The following is a 25,090-nucleotide window of genomic DNA, read 5'->3' on the forward strand; positions in this document are numbered from 1 at the left end:
TGTACCATTTAGTTTATATTGCCTCCCCTCATTCTTCCTACCAAAATATATCACTTCGCACTTCTGTGCTTTAAATTTCATCTGCCACGTGTCCGCCCATTCCACCAGCCTGTCTATATCCTTTTTTTATTCATTCATGGGATGTGGGCGTCACTGGTGAGGCCAGCATTATTGCCCATCCCTAACTGCCATTGAGAAGGTGGTGGTGAGCCGCCTTCTTGAACCGCTGCAGTCCGTGTGGTGAAGGTTCTCCCACAGTGCTGTTAGGAAGGGAGTTCCAGGATTTTGATCCAACGACGATATATTTCCAAGTCGGGATGGTGTGTGACTTGGAGGGGAACGTGAAGGTGGTGTTGTTCCCATGTGCCTGCTGCCCTTGTCCTTCTAAGTGGTAGAGGTCACAGGTTTGGGAGGTGCTGTCGAAGAAGCCTTGGCGAGTTGCTGCAGTGCATCCTGTGGATGGTACACACTGCAGCCACGGTGCGCCGGTGGTGGAGGGAGTGAATGTTTAGGGTGGTGGATGGGGTGCCAATCAAGCAGGCTGCTTTGTCCTGGATGGTGTCGAGCTGCACTCATCCAGGCAAGTGGAGAGTATTCCATCACACTCCTGACTTGTGCCTTGTAGATGGTGGAAAGGCTTTGGAGAGTCAGGAGGTGAGTCACCCGCCACAGAATACCCAGCCTCTGACCTGCTCTTCTAGCCACAGTATTTATATGGTTGGTCCAGTTAAGTTTCTGATCAATGGTGACCCCCAGGATGTTGGTGGTGGGGGATTCGGTGATGGTAATGCCATTGAATGTCAAGGGGAGGTGGTTAGACTCTCTCTTGTTGGAGATGGTCATTGCCTAGCACTTATCTGGCACGAATGTTACTTGCCTCTCGAAGTCTATCACTATCCTCCTCACTGTTCACCACACTTCCAAGTTTGTGTCATCTGCAAATTTTGAAATTATGCCCTGCACACCCAAGTCCAAGTCATTAATATATATCAAGAAAAGCAGTGGTCCCAGCACTGACCCCTGGAGAACACCACTGTACACCTCCCGCCAGTCCAAAAAACAACTGTTCATCACTACTCTCTCTTTTCTGTCACATAGCCAATTTAGTATCCATGCTGCCAGTGCCCCCTTTTATTCCATGGGCTTCAATTTTGCTGACAAACCTATTACATGGCACTTTATCAAACACCTTTTGAAAGTCCATATACACATTAACTGCAATGCCCTCATCTACCTTCTCTGTTACCTCATCAAAAAACTCTCAAGTTAGTTAAAACAATTTACCTTTAACAAATCCGTGCTGGCTTTCCCTAATCAATCCACACTCGTCCAAGTGACTGTTAATTTTGTCTTGCAGTTTGGAGGTAATTAATGAGCTGGAACTGTTCAACAATTTGAGTTGAGATGAGCTGACTCAAGTTAGTTGAAACCTTTAGAAATATAGATTAGGCTAATTTAGCTTTCACATTGGGAGAAACTACAGGCACACAAGTTAACTGCAAAATAACAGTTTACAGCATGGATTGTGACCATTTTTTGTTCTTCATTCAAGAAGCCCATTTATATGTCTATATTACTGTTAAATTCCCATCCCTCAGCTTAGCAGTGACGATGGGGCCGAATGAATTCACTCCAGTCATCTGTATCCCTTTCTGCAAAAAGTCACTCTTGACATTGTCCATCCAGCCCTTCCTTTGTCTTCCACTGCTTCTTGTTCCATGTATCTCTGCATGCAGGGCCATGAAGGGTATTCTAGCTGTTTCCATTCTTGAAACATGCCCAATCGCACTGGTGTTCCTTGGAACCTCTGCATTGTCCAAGGCATGTTCTTATTATATCATGCCTGATTCCTTGCATCCTGGACACTCCTAGTATTCCTCTTAACCAACTCATCTCTGCTGTTCGTATCGACAACTTTTCTCCTGTTCCAGCACTCAGATCTGTATAATAATATGGGGATAACGACCGCATATCTCATTAAAAATCTCATGTCTGTACAAACTGCCCGTCTACAAAACCTGATTTCCAACTGTTCTTTTTGGCACACTGGTGTCTGCTTTTTATCCATTATAAATTCCTTTCCTACATTACAACAGTGACTACACTTCAAAAAAGTACTTCATTGGCTGTGAAGCGCTTTGGGATATCGTGAAAGGTACTACAGAAATGCACCTTTCTTCTCCATATTTATAATGGAGCTCACCATGTAAAACTGTCAGCTTGTAGTTGTACAATCTGCCCACTGCATGGAGCTATGTTATCTTTTCTCCACAAGTCATGCAATGTTTTCTGAACATTTTCCATCCACATTTTTCCCCTCAGTAACTAACATTTCTACAATCCAAAGGATTTAAACAAAAAATGATCAAAAAATTACCTGATTTACAACAGAAGACAAATGTATCAATTGAATTGGCTTTTGTATGAGCGTGAAGTTAATATTTTCCCAGAGCTATGACAGTGAACTGCATTTGGATTGTAGTTTGAGCAAGTGCAGGAAGCCTAAATGCCCCAGGATGCATTAATACCGGTCAGCTATACTCAGTGAATAATTTTCTTCAGCTGCTAGCAACTTATGCTCAGTCCTTTTACAATTTTTTATTTTGATTTCAACGTTGTACTCTGAGGAGCAAGGCAGGGGGGTTTAGGGGATGTCACAGAGACCCTGCACAATTTGAGGGAGGGGGATCTGTTCCACTCCATTTTTTATGCTCAGTAAGGGAGCTCTTCACAGTCCTTCAGCTTGGGGGGAGGGATTCACTCCACAGTCTTTCTGATTTTTTAGTTAACAGGATGGGGGATGTTCTTTCATCCACTATTCTTCTATTGTTATGCTGGTGGGGGTTGGGCAGTCATCTGCCCACAATCACATTTCAAAGTCAGTGGGATGAATGGTGGTTCAGGTTTCAGACAACCTGCCAATTTACTGCTTAGTGCTATTGGTGGGGGGGGGGGGGGGGGGGGGGGAGAGGCACAGAGAAGGATTTTTCCTTAATCCAATGGCATTAAGAAATTTCACTCTTTTGGGGGTTTGTTTCCGCTTCTCAAAACTGGCATATGCTTCTTCCTCCATGTCCTGCCAGTTCTCTTCCTGGAGTCAGCAATATGGCACTGCATTCACAGTCCACTTCTGGCTCCCCTAAAGACACCATTGAGTCAATTGGCATTCTTCCTCTGGATGCAGTCAGTATTTGTGCCAATCTGTGCAATTTTAGATAGGGACATTCATCCTATCAACTTTTTGAAGGGAACTCCTTCTAAATGGCCAATATGTTTGCAAAGTTGATGGTATCATTGCTTTAATGTCCTTGCCCTCACCAATCCATCAGCGTACTTCAGATGCTTTAATTTTTCTGATAGATTAAAAAAGGAACTGAATCTTGCAGTCTATTTGTTCTTGGCAGATGGAAAACACTGACGAGGCAGTATTTATTATCCATCCTTAATTGCCGAGGTTGGACTTTTACAACAATGTGGCAGCTTTTATTAGTTATTTTTTCTGACAAATTACCAAGTTTATTTAATTCAATTTCACAACTTGCCCTGGTGGGATTTGAACTCATGACCTCTGGCATGCTAGTCCAGTACAATAGCCACGAGGCTACCACACCTTGGTTAGTACATTGCAGTTGTCACGCAATGTTAGCTGCAGCCTCACTGTACTCAATTAGTAATGTAACAGTGCTTGTAGCATCACCTACAGATGCAGTACCATTAGAATTTGGTACCACATACTGTTTTTAATACATCATAATGAAAAATCCTACATTCACATGTATTTTCTGTATATAAAACCTTACTTCCTGTTGTCACTTTCATATTATACTTTTGTGCCAACTTCTCCATTATAAATTCCTATGTCCACATTTATGCAATGGAAAAGGCTCCTGTCACTGTCTAACTATGGTCTCTATCCACAAGGTGGATTTGTCCCTACAAATCACTCAATGTTTTCTCAAAATCCTTGGGTGTTCCCATTTGAAAATTACAAAAAGCTGCAGAAAGAATCCATTTCAATGGCAACATAGATACTGCCCAAGAACCATTCCATCAAAATGGTATGGAATGCGTGACACAGTGTACAAGAATCCTTCCTTTTGTTTACTAATTAATATTCCAAATTATGATGATTCATGTCCGCTGGACAACCAGGAACACTACAGACGGTTACCCGCAGATCCAACCAAAGAATACACCCACCAGCTCAACAAACTGATCAAGACCTTCGATCCAGACCTTCAAAGCATCCTACGCGCTCTCATCCCACGTACTCCCCGCATGGGAGACTTCTATTGCCTCCCAAAGATACACAAAGCCAACACACCCGGACGTCCTATCGTATCAGGCAACGGAACCCTGTGTGAGAACCTCCCTGGATAAGTCGAGGGCATCCTGAAACCCATCGTACAGGGAACCCCCAGCTTCTGTCGCAACACTACAGACTTCCTACAAAAACTCAGCACCCACGGACCAGTTGAACCAGGAACACTTCTCACCACGATGGACGTCTCGGCACTCTCCACCAGTATCCCCCACGATGACGGCATCGCTGCAACAGCATCAATACTCAACACCAACAACAGCCAATCTCCAGACACCATCCTACAACTCATCCGCTTCATCCTGGATCACAATGTCTTCACCTTCGATAACCAGTTCTTTACCCAAACACACGGAACAGCCATGGGGACCAAATTCGCACCCCAATACGCCAACATTTTCATGCACAAGTTCGAGCACGACTTCTTCACTGCACATGACCTCCAACCAACGCTCTCCTCCAGATACATAGACAACATTTTCTTCCTATGGACCCACGGCGAGGAATCACTGAAGAGACTACACGATAACATCAACAAGTTCCATCCCACCATCAAACTCACCATGGACTACTCCTCAGAATCGGTTTCTTTCTTGGACACACGAATCTCCATCAAAGATGGGCACCTCAGCACCTCACTACCGCAAGCCCAGGGACAACCTCACGATGCTCCACTTTTCCAGCTCCCACCCTAACCACATCAAAGAGGCCATCCCCTATGGACAGGCCCTGCGAATACACAGGATCTGCTCAGACGAGGAGGAACGCGACGGACACCTACAGATGCTGAAAGACGCCCTCGTAAGAACGGGATATGACGCTCGACCAGTCGATCGACAGTTCCGACGGGCCACAGCAAAAAATCGCATTGACCTCCTCAGAAGACAAACAAGGGACGCAACCAACAGAGTACCATAAGTCATCCAGTACTTCCCTGGAGCGGAGAAACTACGCCATGTTCTCCGCAGTCTTCAACATGTCATCGATGACGACGAACACCTCGCTAAGGCCATCCCCACGCCTCCACTACTCGCCTTCAAACAGCCACCTAAACTCAAATAGACCATCGTTCGCAGCAAATTACCCAGCTTTCAGGAGAACAGCGTCCACGACACCACACAACCCTGCCACGGCAACGTCTGCAAGACATGGCAGATCATCGACACAGACACCACCATCACACGAGAGGACACCACCCACCAGGTACATGGTTCATACTCCTGTGACTCGGCCAACGTTGTCTACCTCATACATTGCAGGAAAGGATGCCCCGGAGCATGGTACATTGGCAAGACCATGCAGACACTGCGACAACGGATGAACAGACACCGCGCAACAATCGCCAGACAGGAGGGTTCCCTCCCAGTCGGGGAACACTTCAGCAGTCAAGGACATTCAGCCACCGATCTTCAGGTAAGCGTTCTCCAAGGCGGCCTTCGAGACACACGACAACGCAAAACCGTCGAGCAGAAATTGATAGCCAAGTTCCGCACCCATGAGGACGGCCTCAACCGGGATCTTGGGTTCATGTCATGCTACACATAACCCCACCAGCGAAAAAAAGTTATCTGTTTTTAATACAACTGGTCATTCTCTCGCTTTCTCTTCCTTTCGGATGTTTCTCTCTCTCTCTCTCTCTGTCTATCTTTGGGTTCTGACCGTTTGTATATTCAGTAGTCCTGTATGTAATGTCTCTCTGTCTGAACACTATTCGACTCCTTTGATTGCCTTGACAACGGGCAGTTGGAAAGATTATCTGTAATCACCAGGCATTGTTCTCTGACTATATATGCGGTAACCTTCATGGAATCCCACACTCACCTGACGAAGGAGAAAGCCGCCGAAAGCTTGTGATTTTCAAATAAAACTGTTGGACTATAACCTGGTGTTGTAAGATTCCTTACATTTGGCTTAATGTTGAAACAACCAGCAGAATTTAACATTACAGAAATAGAAATTAACAAAATTCAATTCAGGCAATAAATGTAAAGTCCAATCTGCTATAAAGGACTAGATGACAATTCTCAAAACCTTTAGTCAGGTCAAGTTCATAGAGTCTATTTTTTCAAAGCAGAGGCTGCTTTTACGTGAGTGCGCACCAAATAAATAATTCTACAAAAAAAACTAACCACTTACTCATAAGATGTGCCTTTGTATGTAATAAATGTACAGTCTGAAAATCTCCCTGAATCCGAGGACTTCAATTCCACCACATTTCAGGCGCTCCGCAAACGAGTGAAGAGGCTCAACCAACTAGGCGATTCCCAGGATGTACCAGGGTCACTGTGCTGGTCCCACTTGGAGACTGCAGCTCCCAAACACACCAGGCAAGCCGCTACTTAGAGGTTCAGTGGTTTTGATTTTAACATTGCACATACCACTCCCCCAACCACTGTGCCCTACTTTCCAGTTCAGCTCAGGATTACACCAAAGGTCACAACTGTACTCCAGACCCCAAATGACCCATGAGCCACGCCTTGCAAGATTAGCTAGTACATTTCCTAAATACAAACCTGTTCAAACAGTTCCTTCTACCCCAGGAGAAATAACACACCTAGATAATAATCACTCATATTTAATATAATCGATATTCTGATTGAGTCACAATTTTATTGAATGACACACAAGTTATTTAACATTTAAAAAATCTTTCAAATTTAAATCAATGCACCGAATTTCAGTGCTATGAGCCCACCCACTACGAATAGTGCGTACAAAATAATTATATTTACATAATATTTTCACCAGGCATTAATCCCAATGTCTCAACCATCATATTTAACTGTTAAAAAGGACAACACTATTTAACTCTCATTTTACAAAGATTATGAAACTACCTCGAAAGATTTAACCATTTAAAATAGTTAATTGGTGAACTAAGGCACGGCACATTAAGCAAACAGACAGAATGTCTTCTTGAGATCCACGCTTAATGCTTTGCGCTGCCACAACAACTTTTGGTCTAGTTGTTACAATGTCTTTCTAACTGTTCAGAGTTCTTATATACTACCTACAATGGGCATTTAAAACCTCAATTTGCCGTTGACAGTCACCTCCTTTGACGGCAGGTTCCACAGTACTTTCAGATCTTTTGTGACATTTGCATTTACTCAATGAGTGCATCACATTTTTCTCCTGATGAAAAATGTGTTCTACAGGAGCTAATTATAGTTTTACCGCTGAGAAATAAGAAATCAACTGTAGTTTAAAACATTCACTGCAACTCTCTCATGATGGCCTAACCAGAAGAATTATTTTAAACCAAGTGCTTAAGAGTGATCTCGTATCAGATTACTGACAGCGCATCAGGCTCACTTTTCCTCATGCCAAGTTATATTAAGAAAAAACAAAAATCTCATGTGTGCAGCTTGAATTCATCACATTGAAAAGGAATTCCTTTAACAAACTTAACACCTTTATTTTCTTTAGACCAACAGCAGCCTGTATACAGTACAAAAACGCAATACAATCAATTCCAGTGAAGCACAGCCACATACCTGGTCCAAGTGTAATTCTGATCCAAGCACAGAATTCTAAACGCATCAAATCACTTTCCATCTCCCAAATAAACAGAACACCAATTCCAAGCATAATTTTTTAAATGCATCATCCCGTTCCAAGCATAATATTTCCTCAATTATATCCGTTTTCAGTGCTCAGCACTGTATACTGTCAATCCATTTCCAATTTTCACCTAAACACAACAACACGTTAGTAATTCAATGAAAAGCACATTAGCACCTTCTTGAAAAAAGTTTTTCTTTCATTATTTTTGTGTGTGATTGTGTGATGTTGAGATTGATATTAAAATGTACAATGAATGAATGAATGGCCTGTGGTAAAAATACTACAAATGGGCCATGCACTCTATAGAAATCCTGTTACAGTAAATTTTTGGCAAACTAGTGTTAAGACTATCTATCTGTATATTTTTAAAGTAACACTGAACATATGCAATAAATTAAAAGTTACTTAACTAACTAAGCAGCATCAGAACAGACATAATGGTAACATTTACTACCAAACCCAACGTGCTATACCGACTATATTAAAGCAAGCCAAAGCAGCAGCTCAGGAATAGACAAAAGGAAAGCAAAATAAAATGGGACGAGAATATCCAAGAACAAGCATTAGTCTGATCATCTCACAAGTAAAGGTGCAACACTAAATAAGATGCATGATTACAAAAGGGATTAACTAATTAAAAAGAATGCATGGAAAATAAGTTTCATTAAAGCACTGAAGACACAATCGCCTATGTGGACAAGCCTATTCATACTTAATTGCTGGAGTCAAGGGAAGCTGCCCAGGTGTGAACCGGCCTGATAAAACAATGATTGAACTGCTACACAGAACGTTTTACCATCTGTGAACACAACTTGAAAATATGAGAGTAACCTTCGTAATCCAACAAGTGGATCACATACACAGCTGAGCTTTAATATAGGCTGGAGGAACCATACAGCCTTCTTTACTTTACGTTCAGAAATCGACTCATTAATGGGTCCGTGCAGCATTGTGGCCCACACAGTCAGCCACTTGCATGTAAAGCAGCACATGAAGCTCAGGCTATTCATTCCCTCACAGTTCCCCCCCCTTCCCTACACCCTGCTCACTTATCCCATATCCCCAGTGGTGCCTCATCACTGCAGCGTGGTGAATCTGAACCCCGCAGCACCAAACATTTCAGGGTGCGCTACAATTAGAGACCACATAAGTAAACAACTTCACACGTACAAAAAGGTTACCAGGCTGCAACATTCAACAGAAGATCTGCAAGGGAAATCTGAAAGGGTGATGAGGAATTGGAACCTATTTGCACCACCTTAAATTTTGAAACTCTTCAGGTTAGCACAGGAGCCTAGATTAAACAAAAGTGTAACTAATATAAAAGAAATGGGTAAATGATGAATAGGGAGTAGTTTGCTATGCAGGATACAAGCAGATTATGCCACTGAAGGGTAGGGTAGTAAATGGACCCCACTGTCCGGTCAACACAGTAAATCACAGCTCCAGTTCTACTCTAAGAATGATGTAGCCCCTGCTGAGGGATGTTTGGTTCCTATATGATTCTTTGAGATACTAGACCTTTATTGTACTCTAAACAATAATAAAGTACCAGGGGTGGGGGGGGGGGGGGGCGGGGGGTTATACTGATCTACACACACAAGACAATCTGAACATTCATAAAAGTGAAACCTTTTGTAAAAAGTGTTTTTCTTAAAAAATGTTGCCGATGCCAATGGCATTGGCAGCTCAGATAAAAGCCCTAACCCCACCTTTCTGCATTACATACAGGAAGCGGAGCTCTGGAACTCCCTGAAGTAGTATACAGCTGCCTCATCAAAAAACAAAACTAAATACAAGTCTTTCATAATTCTTAAAATCACATTTACTGCTACATTTTAAAATATCACTCAAGTGGAATAATCTAATGTGAAGTCTTTTAAATTTCACTATTTTGGAAAACTTTCCCAGTACTTTGCACAATACTTTTAGGAAGCATGGGATCCAAAAATTGATCTCGACTTTGAAACCCCTGAATACTTTAATGCACTATTAAAACACATTAGCTTTCCAAGGAGATTTAGAATGCAATTCTACAGGTTGCCTCTTCCTACCTAACCTGTACCCAAGTATCACTGCACCAATCTCCCAAACCACAGCAGCTGAATTACACCATGAACTTTTATTACATCCAATCATTTTAGACAGTCAACGACTGTTTAAACATCTAAGAAAGCTAGTGAGTGTCAAGGTTTTTTATATTAAAAAGGTACCAAATGCTATTGAGTCATGATAACCCAGCTGTACTTAAACTAATGTATAAAAATCCCATTTTGTAAATGTTTTATTGTATGGTAGACATGCTATGATGCGGAAGCATGTTGTGTTGGATTATCAATCGGCAATAAAGGAACAGTATACAGAATACTGGGAGATGCCTTTATTTTAGGCAATGTAATGTAATGTAAGGCAAATGTAATGTAATGTAAGGCAATGTACATTTCTTTGTAATACAATTACAAACAACATAGCACCAACAGAGAATCACGAGTTAACAAAGAAATCGGATTTTTCCCTTTCTGTCATGCATGTCCAAAGACACCAGTCAGCAGCAATCATTTTCATTCTGAATCGGACAAAGGATCCGGATCCGATTCAGTTGAATCAGATTCAGTTTTCGATTCTTCCCCTCTTCTCCATTCTTTGAGGAGAAGCCTCCACTGTTCAGCTTGCAGCCATGCAGCGTAGGCTGCATCTAAATAATCCTGTGCGTCTTCAGGCTTCTCCAAGCACAGCCTGAGCAACTGATCGAGCTGGTCTGAAGTAAGCCGATTCCTGCAGGAGAAATGAAGTCAGAAAAAATAAATCATTCAGCTGCTAATAAACCACGTAAGAAACAACGACTGGCCAATTCGCAATTTGACAGTATACCTGTATTTGTTTTTTATCAAGTTCACAGATGAAAATCCCCTATCGGGTTCAACAGTTGATGCAGACATCACCACACAAACCTCTGATAGTATAGAGAAGTTTGGATATTCTTTTCTCCACATATCAGAGTGTGCCAGATCAATGCAAACCTGTGGAGGAGGGTGGGGAAGAAGAAGAAAAAGAAAAAGGACATTCAATTTTGCTCCAAATATATAAAAACATCCAGTATATAGAAGTGACTGTTACCATTTTTTGTACAAACCCAAGTCACATCCCTATATTTGAGATATGAAATATTTCAAAACGTGCACATTCTATACCAGGTTCCACAGTAGTAGGTTTATGATTTATATTTTTTATTCCGTTCTTTCCCTACTTTGCAATATTTAGCATGCAATATTCATAACACTAAACTATACATTACACCACAATAAATACAAGGGGCTAATCTATAACATTTTAAAGTTTTAATATAGATTTATCATTTATAAAATTTTGCTTACTTCATCCAAACTTTCTCCTTTTCTGGATGCAATTAGGTATTTCATCTGATCCCACTCAGCAACTAAATCTTTTCCATCATTGGAAAGGAGGTCTGAGAAGTGATTCTGGAGAGCTGCTGCTTCACTATTTCCATACTGAGCCAGTTTCTCAGGGTCAGACGGAATCCTATCTGGATCCAGGATACGAAAAGCTCTGATGATCGTGTTATTAGGGAACCTCTCTTTCAGGCTGTCAACAATATTCCTCACCTAATAAAAATAAAACAAATGATTGTCAAAGAAAGTTCAGCTGATCTTTTCTATTATAAAATATTGTTCCCATTGCCCCATTTTTGCCGGTGATTAGTCATTACTGCAGAATGCCTGACCTGCGAACACAACATACAAAGGGCAAAAGAAAACACTTCATATTAAACTCTGCTGAGTGATGGAATCACAAATTCCACTTGTAAAAGTAGTAAGAAAGTTCACCAACAGTCAAAATTCAAGTTAGTAACTATTACTTTAATAACTTACTATCACTTTCAAAATTTACTAACCAGAGTTTTAACAGAGACAATTATCTCATCAGTAGCTTTAGCTGCTGTTTTATGAAGTATAGGTCCATGTGGTTTCCTTGCCGTAGGTGGTCGAGAAAGAGCACCACTTTCTAGTAGCTGGATACCCAGCAGAAAGCTGCTTTCCCACAATATATTGTTTCCAAGGTACTTGCACTCAAGGAGATTGATTGTGGCTTGGACTCTTTCAGGTACTCTGACTGGGTTAACAAATGTTTCCTGAAAAAAGAGTGATAGATTGTCCAAGTGGTGGAGGAGATCTCTCAAGAAGAAAATGGCAAGTAGAATGCTGTAAATGTAAAAAGAGAAAATAAAAACATTTCACACAATGAACTGGTCACTGCAGCTACTGAATAACAATGTTAATGGTTAACCTGTTATTTTAAAAGTACAGTGCAAGGATCAGTGCACTTGTGGTGCAATTCCCAAATAATGGATTCATTAAACTTGTTAGTAAACCTTCGTTAACGAGTATAAGAAAAAAAAATTGTCATTTTGCTGGCCACAAAGTGTTAAATTTGAGCCCCAGAAAATGACAAAATTCACAGCAATCAGCTTAAAAAGTACGTGAAAATTAAAAATACACATTAGAATGGAGAACGTAATACCGAGGCTGCTGCAGTTTAAGGAGGATGCTTTCTGCTGTGATGTCATGGTCACTGTAACTCATATCAGAAAAATATATTATGAGAGTTTGGTAGGATTTGCAAATTGCTTGGATCGCCCTCCCTCGATTTATCCATCTGAGGTGGCAGGCCTTTGCCAGTTTGATGGTGCTGGTCTCCAGGACGTGAAAGACCTCTTCCAAACCGCTATGTTTAACAGTGGATCTTTTTTAAAAAAAAAGGAAAAAAAAGTTACAAGAAATGGTCACTTTTTCATCAATCTTCCCTTCCTCCATCATTACCGGTTTTTACCACCAAACTTGGGATAACCAAGTCACTACTTTTGATTTACTTCAACCTCAAAAAAAACCATTAAATAACTTTGGTGGTGACCTATGGGCCATGGTTCCTCAACAAATAAAAATGTGAGCAGTATACATTAATGCTGCGGCGTAGAAATTGGACTGAGTGGTAAAGTGGATTAAATCTAGGATTCTAATCCACCTCAGAAAGAGGATAGAAATCCAACCTCAAAGATTGTGGTCAAAAAACCAAGTGAAAGGAGCTTCAATAATCTCAACCTGATCCAGTATACATCCTGCAGCACAAAACTAACTCATTTTATTAAAAAAAAAGAGAAATGCCATAAAGTTTCCAGATGCTGGAAATGGAAGGAAACATCATGCTGATCCAGTAGAGAATACTGGGAGTCAAGGTACAGTCTTGGGATAGTGAAAAGGAACCTTGAACTGCACTGTACTCAGACCATCAATAGAAGTGGGAAAACACACTAATCTAAGTAACGACCTCCCTCACATTGAGCAGCACAACCTGTAGAGTGCGCCTAAATAAATTTAGGATAATGGATTAGGGATGACAGCCTTTGGGGTCTCAGATATAATAGAGCAAAGTTAAATTACTCTCTCCAAAGTCAAAACAGAAAATGCTAGAAACACTCAGCAGACCAGGCAGCATCTGTGGAGAGAATAAACCAGCTAATGTTTCGGGTGTGAGCCCTGCTTGAAGAACCCAAAACATGAGCTGGTCTGTTCACAGATCAGGCAATGTCTGTGGAGAGCTACAATCTATTTTACCTGGAAATGTATGAATAGATAGCTTTGAAGCAACCATCTATTTCTTGAAAAAGTGTAATTTCATTGTATGAATCCTTAATGGCCAAAGCCTCCGAATGAACCACAAAGTGTTGTCCTAGCAGCCACGGGATATCTACCTAGATGATACAGGGTGAGAGAGTGTCTAATTAAAAACCATTGAACAGACTTTACAGCTTTAAAGTGCACCATGATGACCAAAACTTAAACACACCTAGATTTAGACACATGGCAAAAGGGGTTGGAAAAAACAAAAAATTATTTCAACCCTTCCAGCACTTCACCCACCTTCTACAGCTGGTTCAAGTAAACAAAAAACATTTCTTTTCCTGGTTGCTCCCACTTTCAAAGCATATGGTGGGAGCCACAAGAAAGAAATGAGGTTAATTAACAGATTTTCAAATTACTTTTAAATTTAGAAATGCTAGTTTAGGTAGAAAGAATAAAATTAAAAGTTAAATTAAAAATAAGTTTGAGAATGAGCAAGACAGAATGGGGAGCAATCACAGGTTATAAAAATAAATGGGGTAATATTACAGTAATAAAGCTGTCCCTGATGTTTGAATGCTTTTATCACTGTAATATTAGGGTTTGATTCAGCGTCACCGTGTACAAGTTGAAAACAAAAAACAGTTTGGCTTGGAGACAGGAATATTCCTGACCAGCCAGTAATCTGAGCTATTATTCCTTTCAGAAATTGAAGCTTTGTGCCTTGTCTGAATAGCTTCCAATTTCTCAAGTACTCATATCATCTGCTGAGGACATTGTGTCCCATCTCATTGAAGATACCACATGAACCAACCCTGTACCATTGTAGCATCACAAGTAACTCTCAGCAAGTCGAGGATATAAATCGCAATATAATTAAACAAAGTCTGATAAAGTAATTAATAGAGAGACACAAATATAACCTTAGACCCGAGTTAAAAAGACACCATCGAACTCTATATGAACTTCTATATCAGTTCTATGGTACTGCACATCCATCTCCATTTAAAATAACATTTCCAGGTTGATAAATTGCTTTGGTATATTTTCATTTGTTCACAAAATAGGAGAGGAGCGAGGAGTGGAAGGGCTTCTCTGCAGGCCAATGTGATCACCTGGATCGCAAACAGCTCTACACCAACTCTTTCAAGCTATGTCACTAAACAAAGTCTCTGACTAATGTTCCACATTTAACTGTTCACTTTAAATACAATGGTGGATCTGGAGGCCATTGTAACAATGAGGAACTACAATGTAGCAGGAGTAGCAGGAATATGGCTAAATCAAGGGAATGGGAATGAGTATAGCATTCAGTATACAGTGTTCAGGAAAGATAGTGTGGACAGAAAAGGTGGTGTTGAAGCCATGTGTCAGGGACACCTGGAAGGTAAAAGTAGTCATTCCTCTGGGAGGTAGAAAGCTGCAAAATGAACCACTCGGACATCTCCAATTTTAAAAAAAAAATCAAGCTACAGACCTCCAGGACAGCACAAGGAGGAAGAAAGGGTATCACAGCACAGGAAGCAGTCATTCGGCCCTTCGTGCCTGTACTGGCTCTTTGAAAGAGCTATCCAATTAGTCCCATTCCCCTGCTCTTTCCGCGTAGCCCTGTAATTTTTTTCCCCTCAAGTATTTATCCAATTCCCTTTTGAAGTTTACTACTGAATCTGCTTCCACCACCCTTTCAGGCAGTGAATTTCAGATCACTACAACTCGCTGCGTAAAAAAATGTTTCCTCATGTCGTCTCTGGCTCTTTTGCCAATCACCTTAAATCTGTATCCTCTGGTTACCGATCGCTCTGCCACTGGAAAGAGTTTCTCCTTACTTTATCAAAACCCTTCATGATTTTGAACACCTCTATCAAATCTCCCCTTAACCTTCTCTGTTTTAAGGAGAACAACCCCAGCTTCTCCACATAACTGAAGTCCCTCATCCCTGGTACCACTCAAGTAAATCTCTTCTGCACCCTCTCTAAGGCCTTCAGATCCTTCCTAAAGTGCAGTGCCCAGAATTGAGCACAATACTCCAGCTGTGGCTGAGTCAATGTTTTATAAAGGCTCAGCATAACTTCCTTGCTTTTGTACTCTATGCCTCTATTAAAGCCCAGGAGCCCATATGCTTTTTTTAACAGCCTTCTCAACTTGTCCTGCCACCTTCAAAGATTTGAGTACGTATACCCCCAGGTCTCTCTGTTCCTGCACTCTCTTTAAAATTGTACCATTTAGTTTATATTGCCTCTCCTCATTCTTCCTACCAAAATGTATCACTTTACATTTCTTTGCATTAAATTTCATCTGCCATGTGTCTGCCCATTTCACCAATTTAAGTCCTCCTGAAGTCTGTTACTATCCTCCACATTGTTTACTATGTTTCCAAATTTCGTGTCATCTGCAAACTTTGAAATTTTACCCAAGTCCAGGTCATTAATATATATTAAAAAGAGCAGTGGTCCTAATACTGACCCCTGGGGGACACCACTGTATACTTCCCTCCAGCCCGAAAAACAACCGTTCACCACTACTCTCTGCTTTCTGTCCCTTAGCCAATTTTGTATCCACGCTGCCACTGTCCCTTTAATCCCATGGGCTTTAATTTTGCTAACAAGTCTATTATGTGGTACTTTATCAAATGCCTTTTGAAAGTCCATATACACAACATCAACCACACTATCCTCATTAACCCTCTCCGTTACTTCATCAAAGAACTCAATCAAGTTAGTCAAACCCGATTTTCCTTTAACAAATCCGTGCTGACTTTCATTTATTAGCTCATACTTTTCCAAGTGCCAATTAATTTTGTCCCGGATTATTGTCCCAAAGTTTCCCCACCACTAACGTTAGGCTGACTGGCTGTAATTGCCAGGTTTATCCCCCTCCCCTTTTCTGAACAGGGGTGAAACATTTGCAATCCTCCAGTCCTCTGGCACCGTCCCCATATCTAAAGATGATTGGAAGATTGTGGCCAGAGCCTCCACAATTTCCACCCTTACTTCCCTCAGTAACCTAGGATGCATCCCATCTGGACCGGGTAACTTTTCTACTTTGAGTACTGCCAACCTTTTAAATATCTCCTCTTAACTATTTTTTATCCTATCCAATATCACTACTACCTCCTCCTTTTACTGCTACAATGGCAGCATCCTCTTCTCCCGTGTAGACCGATGCAAAGTATTCATTTAGTACTTCAGCCATGTCCTCTGCCTCCACAAGATGATTTTTTTTGGGTCCCTAATCGGTCCCACCCTTCCTTTGACTACCCTTTTAGTATTTATAGGTTTATAAATGACTTTTGGGTTTCCTTTCATGTTAGCCGCTAATCTGTTCACATACTCTCAATGGTATTAACCTAATGTTCCACAAATGCTCCCCCACTGAAACATGCTCCATTTCATTCCCCAGAACAAGATCCAGCACTGCTTCCTTCCTTGTTGACAAATATAAGGAATCTTACAACACCAGGTTATAGTCCAACTGTTTTATTTAAAAATCACAAGCTTTCGGAGGCTCTCTCCTTCGTCAGGTGAGCGAGTGTGGGATTCCATGGAAGGTTACCTCATTTATATTCAGAGAACAATACCTGGTGATTACAGATAATCTTTCCAACTGCCCGTTGTCAAGGCAATCAAAGTGTTCAGACAGAGAGATGTTACCTACAGGACCACCGAATACACAAATGGCCAGAACAAAAAAGACAGAGAGAGAGAGAAACATCCGAAAGGAAGAGAAAGACAGAGAATGACCCGTTGTGTTAAAAACAGATAACTTTTTTTCGCTGGTGGGGTTACGTGTAGCGTGACATGAACCCAAGATCCCGGTTGAGGCCATCCTCATGGGTGCGGAACTTGGCTATCAATTTCTGTTCGACGATTTTGCGTTGTCGTGTGTCTCGAAGGCCGCCTTGGAGAATGCTTACCCAAAGATCGGTAGCTGAATGTCCTTGACTGCTGAAGTGTTCCCCGACTGGGAGGGAACCCTCCTGTCTGGTGATTGTTGTGCGGTGTCCGTTCATCCGTTGTCGCAGTGTCTGCATGGTCTTGCCAATGTACCATGCTCCGGGGCATCCTTTCCTGCAACGTATGAGGTAGACAACGTTGGCCGAGTCACAGGAGTATGAACCATGTACCTGGTGGGTGGTGTCCTCTCGTGTGATGGTGGTGTCTGTGTTGATGATCTGGCATGTCTTGCAGAGGTTGCCGTGGCAGGGTTGTGTGGTGTCGTGGACGCTGTTCTCCTGAAAGCTGGGTAATTTGCTGCGAACGATGGTCTGTTTGAGGTTGGGTGGCTGTTTAAAGGCGAGTAGTGGAGGTGTGGGGATGGCCATAGCGAGGTGTTCGTCGTCATCAATGACATGTTGAAGGCTGCGGAGAACATGGCGTAGTTTCTCCGCTCCGGGGAAGTACTGGACGACGAAGGGTACTCTGTTGGTTGCGTCCCGTGTTAGTCTTCTGAGGAGGTCGAGCGTCATATCCCGTTCTTACGAGGGCGTCTTTCAGCGTCTGTAGGTGTCCATCGCGTTCCTCCTCGTCTGAGCAGATCCTGTGTATTCGCAGGGCCCGTCCATTGGGGATGGCCTCTTTGACGTGGTTAGGGTGGGAGCTGGAAAAGTGGAGCATCGTGAGGTTGTCCGTGGGCTTGCGGTAGAGTGAGGTGCTGAGGTGCCAGTCTTTGATGGAGATTCGTGTGTCCAAGAAAGAAACAGATTCTGAGGAGTAGTCCGGCCTTCGAGACACACGACAATGCAAAATCGAACAGAAATTGATAGCCAAGTTCCGCACCCATGAGGACGGCCTCAACCGGGATCTTGGGTTCATGTCACGCTGCACGTAACCCCACCAGCGAAAGAAAGTTATCTGTTTTTAACACAATGGGTCATTCTCTGTCTTTCTCTTCCTTTCGATGTTTCTCTCTCTCTCTCTGTCTTTTTTGTTCTGGCCGTTTGTGTATTCGGTGGTCCTGTAGGTAACATCACTCTGTCTGAACACTTTGATTGCCTTGACAACGGGCAGTTGGAAAGATTATCTGTAATCACCAGGTATTGTTCTCTGAATATAAATGAGGTAACCTTCCATGGAATCCCACACGCGCTCACCTGACGAAGGAGAAAGCCTCCAAAAGCTTGTGATTTTTAAATAAAACAGTTGGACTATAACCTGGTGTTGTAAGATTCCTTACATTTGTCAACCCCAGTCCATCACCGGCATCTCCACATCCTTCCTTGTTGGGCTGGAAACACAATGTTCAAGAAAGTTCTCGTACGCATTTCAGGAATTCAGGTATGTGAGAACAAGCAGGTTATTTTACAGGGAGACTTCAATCAACCTAATATTAATTTGGGAAAACATAAGTGGATTGAAGTCAGAGTTGCTAACTGTAATGCATGGCTGCTTCTTAACCCAATGCATCAGAGTCCATAAGAGGTATTACTGATATTTGTAAATGACCTTAACATAATTCAGAAAATGGATATCATGGCTCCTTGGGGATAGCAACCACAGAACCCTCAAGTTCAACATGAACTAGGATTTAGCAAAATCCAAAAGCAGAGGGTATAACTTTAAAAGGGCTAATTTCATAGGAATTAAGTAATAACTTCAATAAATTAATTGAGGGAGGTCATTCAACAGCACTTCAGTAGAGAGCAGGTGGAACATTGTAAAGATATAATGTTGAGCATGCAGGACAAATACATACAACAACCTGCATGTATATAGCACTTTTAACAGTGAAACGTCCCAAGGCGCTTCACAGGAAAGATTATCAAACAAAATTTGACACTGTGCCACATAAGGAGATATTAGGACTGGTGACCAAAAGCTTAGTCAAAGAGGTAGGTTTTAAGGAACGTCTTAAAAGGAGGAGAGGTCTAGGGAGCGAATTCCAGAGCTTAAGGACAAGGCAGCTGAAGGCATGGTCACCAATGATGGAGGAATGAAAACCTGGGATGCACAAAAGGCCAGAATTGGCGGAGCACAGAGATCTCGGAGCGTTGTAGGGCTGGAGGGGGTTACAGAGATGGGGGGGAAGGGGCAAGGCCATGGAGGGATTTGAAAACAAAGATGAGAATTTTAAAATCGAGGCGTTGCTGGACTGGGAACCAACATAGGTCAGTAAGCAAAGGGGTGACGGGTGAACGGGACTTGGTGCGAGTTAGGATTCAGGCAGAGTTTTGGATCAGCTCAAGTTTATGGAGGGTGCAAGGCCGGCCAGGAGGGCATTGGAATAATCGAGGCTGGAGGTAACAAAGGCATGAATGAGGGTTTCAGCAGATGAGCTGAGACAGGGGCAGAGACGGGTGATGTTTTGGAGGTGGACGTAGGTGGTGATAGAGAGGATATGTGGTCAGAAGATCAGCTTAGCGTTAAATAGTACGCCAAGGTTGCAAACGGTCTGGTTCAGCCTCAGACAGTGGCTAGGGAGAAGGATGGAGTCGGTGACTAGGGAACGGAGATTGTGATGGGGATTGAAGACAATGGCTTCGGTCTTCCCAAAATTTAGTTAGAGGTGAGCTCTCATCCAATAATGGATGGCGACAAGCAGTGACCTTATAGAATAAAGGGATATAAGATTGTAAAAAGAATGCAAACGGTAAATCTGAAAATTACTATCAGGATAAGTTTCTTCACACAAAGTGATCAACATAAGGAACAGAATTCCAGATAGAGCAGTGGAAACAGAAACCATGGAATCATTTTAGAACCAAATAAACACTACAATGGGGAACTTTAGTCATTTTGGATGGCTGAAGGAAGATAGACCAAATGATCTTTCTCATCAAAAATTATCTTGTGATCTCTTACCACCTAAAGAGTGAAAATTCTATTACAGAACAGTGTTCAATAAGATGTTGCCAATATCTAATTGTATTCAGAGACACTGACAATATCCCCTCCTCTCTACTTGCAATGCACCTTTCTCCAACTTTGAGAATTTACATTAGACCTACTCTTAGAGTACTGTCAATGCATGCAAGTTTTCCAGGTGCCTCTGCACCACTCAGTGCAGCAATACACTGGAGCGGGCTTGCATAACTAACTGAATAGTGCCCAAGGAGACACTGCTTGGGATTCTGGGCCTTGACAATTGGTACCACCGCTCTCTAGAAAAGTGGACAATGCTCATTAAAGGTGCAGCAGTGTCATTGAAACCCCTCTGTGCTTGGTCAGTGGACAAGTTCCTCAAAATGATTTTGTAAAATCAAAAATGCATCGATCTAATTTGTTCTTTTCCCAGGATTTCGTTTATTTCTTTAAACAGAATCCTTGCCATTTCACAAAATACAAATGACTTGATCAGTTAGTTCTACGTGATTGTTTTAATAAAGTAGTATGTAAAAAGCCCAACAGAGGAAGCAATGTTGGATCTAGCAATGGGAAATGAACCAGAACTGATGAGAAGCAAGTATAGGGGAATATCGAGGCAATAGCGATTGCAACGTAATAAAATTTAAGATAAAGATTGAGACGGACATAAGCGATCCAAAGACCAAAGTAACAGATCAGAAAAAAGCTGAATTTAAGGGGATGAGAGTGGAACTAACGAAACTAAACTGGAAAGATTTACTGACAAAGAAATAGAACAGCAGTGTGAAACATTTAAAACGGTGATCAAGAGAGTCCAGGAGAAATAGGTCCCACTAAAAAGCAAGTACTAGCCGCTTAGGACACATTGTGGATGAAGAAATAAGGGCAAAGTTGAAACTAAAGAAAAAGGCATACACTAGCACGTAGCATTCGTAACAAAATGAATGAATTGACAGCTCAAATAGAAATAAATATGTACGATCTGATAGCCATTACAGAGACATGGCTGCAAGATGACAAAGGCTGGAACCTGAATATTCAAGGGTACTTGACATTTCGGAAGGACAGGAAGCTGGGAAAAGGTGGGGGGTAGCTCTGTTAATGAAGGATGGCATGAGTACAATAGAGAGAAATGACCTTAGTTCTAAAGACCAAGATGTAGTATCAGTTTGGGTAGAGATAAGAAATAGTCAAGGCAAGAAGTCACTTGTGGGAGTAGTTTATAGCCCCCCTAACAGTAACACATTGTAGGACAGGGTATACAGGAAGAAATAATGGGGGCTTGTGAGAAAGGAACAGCAATAATCATGGGTGATTTTAATCTACATAGAGATTGGAAGAGTCTGATTGGCAAAGGTATTCGGGAATATGAGTTCATAGAATTCTTTCGGGACAGTTTCTTAAAGTAGCACATTCTAGAGCCAACCAGAGAGCAGGATATTCGAGATCTGGTAATGTGTAATGAGGCAGTTTTAATTAATGACCTCATTGTAACAGAGCCTCTAGGTAGCAGTGATCACAATATGACTGAATTTCACTTTCAGTTTGGGGAAGAGAAGTATTTTTTTTATTCGTTCATGGGATGAGGGCGTCGCTGGCAAGGCCAGCATTTATTGCCCATCCCTAATTGCCCTCAAGAAGGTGGTGGTGAGCCGCCGCTTTGAACCGCTGCAGTCAATGTGGTGAAGGTTCTCCCGCAGTGCTGTTAGGGAGGGAGTTCCAGGAATTTGACGCAGCGACGATGAAGGAACGGCGATATATTTCCAAGTCGGGATGCTGTGAGACTTGGAGGGGAACATGCAGGTGGTGTTGTTCCCATGTACCTGCTGCTCTTGTCCTTCTAGGTGGTAGAGGTCGCGGGTTTGGGAGGTGCTGTCAAAGAAGCCTTGGTGAGTTGCTGCAGTGCATCCTGTGGATGGTACACACTGCAGCCACTGTGCGCCGGTGGTGAAGGGAGTGAATGTTTAGGGTGGTGGAAGGGTGCCAATCAAGCGGGCTGCTTTGTCCTGGATGGTGTCGACCTTCTTGAGTGTTGTTGGAGCTGCACTCATCCAGGCAAGTGGAGAGTATTCCATCACACTCTTGACTTGTGCCTTGTAGATTGTGGAAAGGCTTTGGGGAGTCAGGAGGTGAGTCACTCGCCGCAGAATACCCAGCCTCTGACCTGCTCTTGTAGCCACAGTATTTATATGGCTGGTCCAGTTAAGTTTCTGGTCAATGGTGACCCCCAGGATGTTGATGGCGGGGGATTCGGCAATGCTAATGCCATTGAATGTCAAGGGGAGGTGGTTAGACTCTCTTGTTGGAGATGGTCATTGCCTGACACTTGTCTGGCGCGAATGTTACTTGCCACTTATCAGCCCAAGCCTGGATGTTGTCCAGGTCTTGCTGCATGCGGGCTCGGACTGCTTCATTATCTGAGTGGTTGCGAATGGAACTGAACACTGTGCAATCATCAGCGAACATCCCCATTTCTGATCTTATGATGGAGGGAAGGTCATTGATGAAGCAGCTGAAGATGGTTGGGCCTTGGACACTGCCTTGAGGAACTCCTGCAGCAATGTCCTGGGGCTGAGATGATTGGCCTCCAACAACCTCTACCATCTTCCTTTGTGCTAGGTATGACTCCAGCCACTGGAGAGTTATCTCCCTGATTCCCTTGATTTCAGTTTTACTAGGGCTCCTTGGTGCCACACTCGGTCAAATGCTGCCTTGATGTCAAGGGCAGTCACTCTCACCTCACCTCTGGAATTCAGCTCTTTTGTCCATGTTTGGACCAAGGTTGTAATGAGGTCTGGAGCCGAGTGGTCCTGGCGGAACCCAAACTGAGCATCAGTGAGTAGGCTACTGGTGAGTAAGTGCCGCTTGATAGCACTGTCAACGACACCTTCCATCACTTTGCTGATGATTGAGAGTAGACTGATGGGGCGGTAATTGGCCGGATTGGATTTGTCCTGCTTTTTGTGGACAGGACATACCTGGGCAATTTTCCACATTGTCGGGTAGATGCCAGTGTTGTAGCTGTACTGGAACAGCTTGGCTAGAGGCGCAGCTAGTTCTGGAGCACAAGTCTTCAGCACTACAGCCGGAATGTTGTCAGGGCCCATAGCCTTTGCTGTATCCAGTGCACTCAGCCGTTTTTGATATCACGTGGAGAGAATCGAATTGGCCGAAGACTGGCTTCTGTGATGGTGGGGATAGCGGGAGGCGGCCGAGATGGATCCTCCACTCGGCACTTCTGGCTGAAGATGGTTGCAAACGCTTCAGCCTTGTCTTTTGCACTCACGTGCTGGACTCCGCCATCGTTGAGGATGGGGATGTTTACAGAGCCTCTTCCTCCTGTTAGTTGTTTAATTGTCCACCACCATTCACGACTGGATGTGGCAGGACTGCAGAGCTTTGATCTGATCCGTTGGTTGTGGAATCGCTTAGCTCTGTCTATAGCATATTGCTTCTGCTGTTAGCATGCATGTCGTCCTGAGTTGTAGCTTCACCAGGTTGGCACCTCATTTTTAGGTATGCCTGGTGCGGCTCCTGGCATGCTCTTCTACACTCCTCATTGAGTCTAAGAGTAGTGTTTTGAACTTAAATTAGGGCAATTATGAGGGCATGAAGACAGAGCTGGCTGAAGTGAACTGGGAAATTAGGTTAAGGGATAGGTCAGTCGAGGTGCAGTAGCAGGCTGAGTGTTATGAGATATTTCATAACACTCAGCAAAGATACATTCCAGTGAGAAAGAAAGACTCTAGGGGAAGGACGTACCATCCGTGGCTAACTAAGAAAGTTAAAGATAGTATCTAATTGAAAGAAAAAACATTCAATTCCACAAAGATTAGTCAGATTATAAAAAACAGCAAAGAATGACTAAAAGAGTAATAGGGAGGGAGAAATTAGAATACGCGAGAAAGCTAGCTAGAAATATAAAAACAGATAGTAGGAGTTTCAACAGGTATTTAAAAAGGAATTGAGTAAGTAAAGTGAGTGTTGGTCCTCTAGAGAGTGAGTCTGAGGAATTAATAATGGAGAATAAGGAAATGGCGGATGAACTGAACAGATATTTTGCGTCCGATACAAATAACATGCCAGAAATAATTGTGAATCAAGAGGAGAAAGGGAGGGAGGAACTTACAACATTTACAATCACCAGGGAAAGGGTTCTGAAAAAAAACATTAGAACTAAAAGCTGACAAGACCCCAGGTCCTGACTGACTTCATCCTTGGGTCTTAAAAGAAGTGGCTGCAGAGATAATAGATGCATTGGTATTAATTTTCCAAAATTCCCTAGATTTTGCAAGGGTCTCATCAAATTGGAAAATAGCGAATGTAACTCTTCTATTCAAGAAAGGAGGGAGACAGAAAGCAGGAAACTACAGGCTTGTTAACTTAACATCTGTCATAGGGAAAATGCTAGAATCTATTATTACGGAGATTACAGCAGGGCACTTAGAAAAGTCTCAAAAAGGATCAGTGCTTGGGCCTTAACTATTTACAATCTATATCAATGACTTGGATCAAGGGACCGAATGTATGGTTGCTAAATTTGCTGATGACACAAAGGTAGGTAGGAAAGTAAATTGTGAAGAGGACATAAGGAGTCTGCAAAGGGATATAGATAGGTTAAGTGAGTGGGCAAAAAATTGGCAGATGGAGTATAATGTGGGAAAATGTGAACTTGTCCACTTTGGCAGGAGGAACAGAAAAGCAATATATTATTTAAATGGAGAGAGATTGCAGAACTCTGAGGGATCTGGGTGTCCTAGTACATG

At 42.4% G+C, this 25,090-nt stretch overlaps 1 protein-coding gene across 2 annotated transcripts in view; it reads right to left on the minus strand.

Moving 5' to 3' along the window:
* The window catches only part of LOC137334329 (NCK-interacting protein with SH3 domain-like), a 222,808-nt gene that overhangs the window by 169,184 nt on the left and 28,534 nt on the right, over positions 1–25,090 (minus strand). The window contains exons 8-13 of one of the 2 annotated variants that reach the window (XM_067999024.1): positions 13,519–13,655; positions 12,428–12,649; positions 11,802–12,108; positions 11,263–11,511; positions 10,760–10,908; positions 7,715–10,663 (exon numbers count right to left, since the gene is read on the minus strand). The exons of the other annotated variant lie outside the window; for it this stretch is intronic. Coding sequence (XP_067855125.1) covers positions 10,450–10,663; positions 10,760–10,908; positions 11,263–11,511; positions 11,802–12,108; positions 12,428–12,649; positions 13,519–13,655 — 1,278 coding nt within the window. The 3' untranslated portion in view covers positions 7,715–10,449. Of the gene's footprint in view, positions 1–7,714; positions 10,664–10,759; positions 10,909–11,262; positions 11,512–11,801; positions 12,109–12,427; positions 12,650–13,518; positions 13,656–25,090 lie in introns of those variants that run through there. 2 annotated transcript variants of the gene reach the window in all.

Source organism: Heptranchias perlo, chromosome 17 (genome assembly GCF_035084215.1).
Source record: "Heptranchias perlo isolate sHepPer1 chromosome 17, sHepPer1.hap1, whole genome shotgun sequence".
In the NCBI taxonomy this organism is placed as follows: Eukaryota; Metazoa; Chordata; class Chondrichthyes; order Hexanchiformes; family Hexanchidae; genus Heptranchias; species Heptranchias perlo.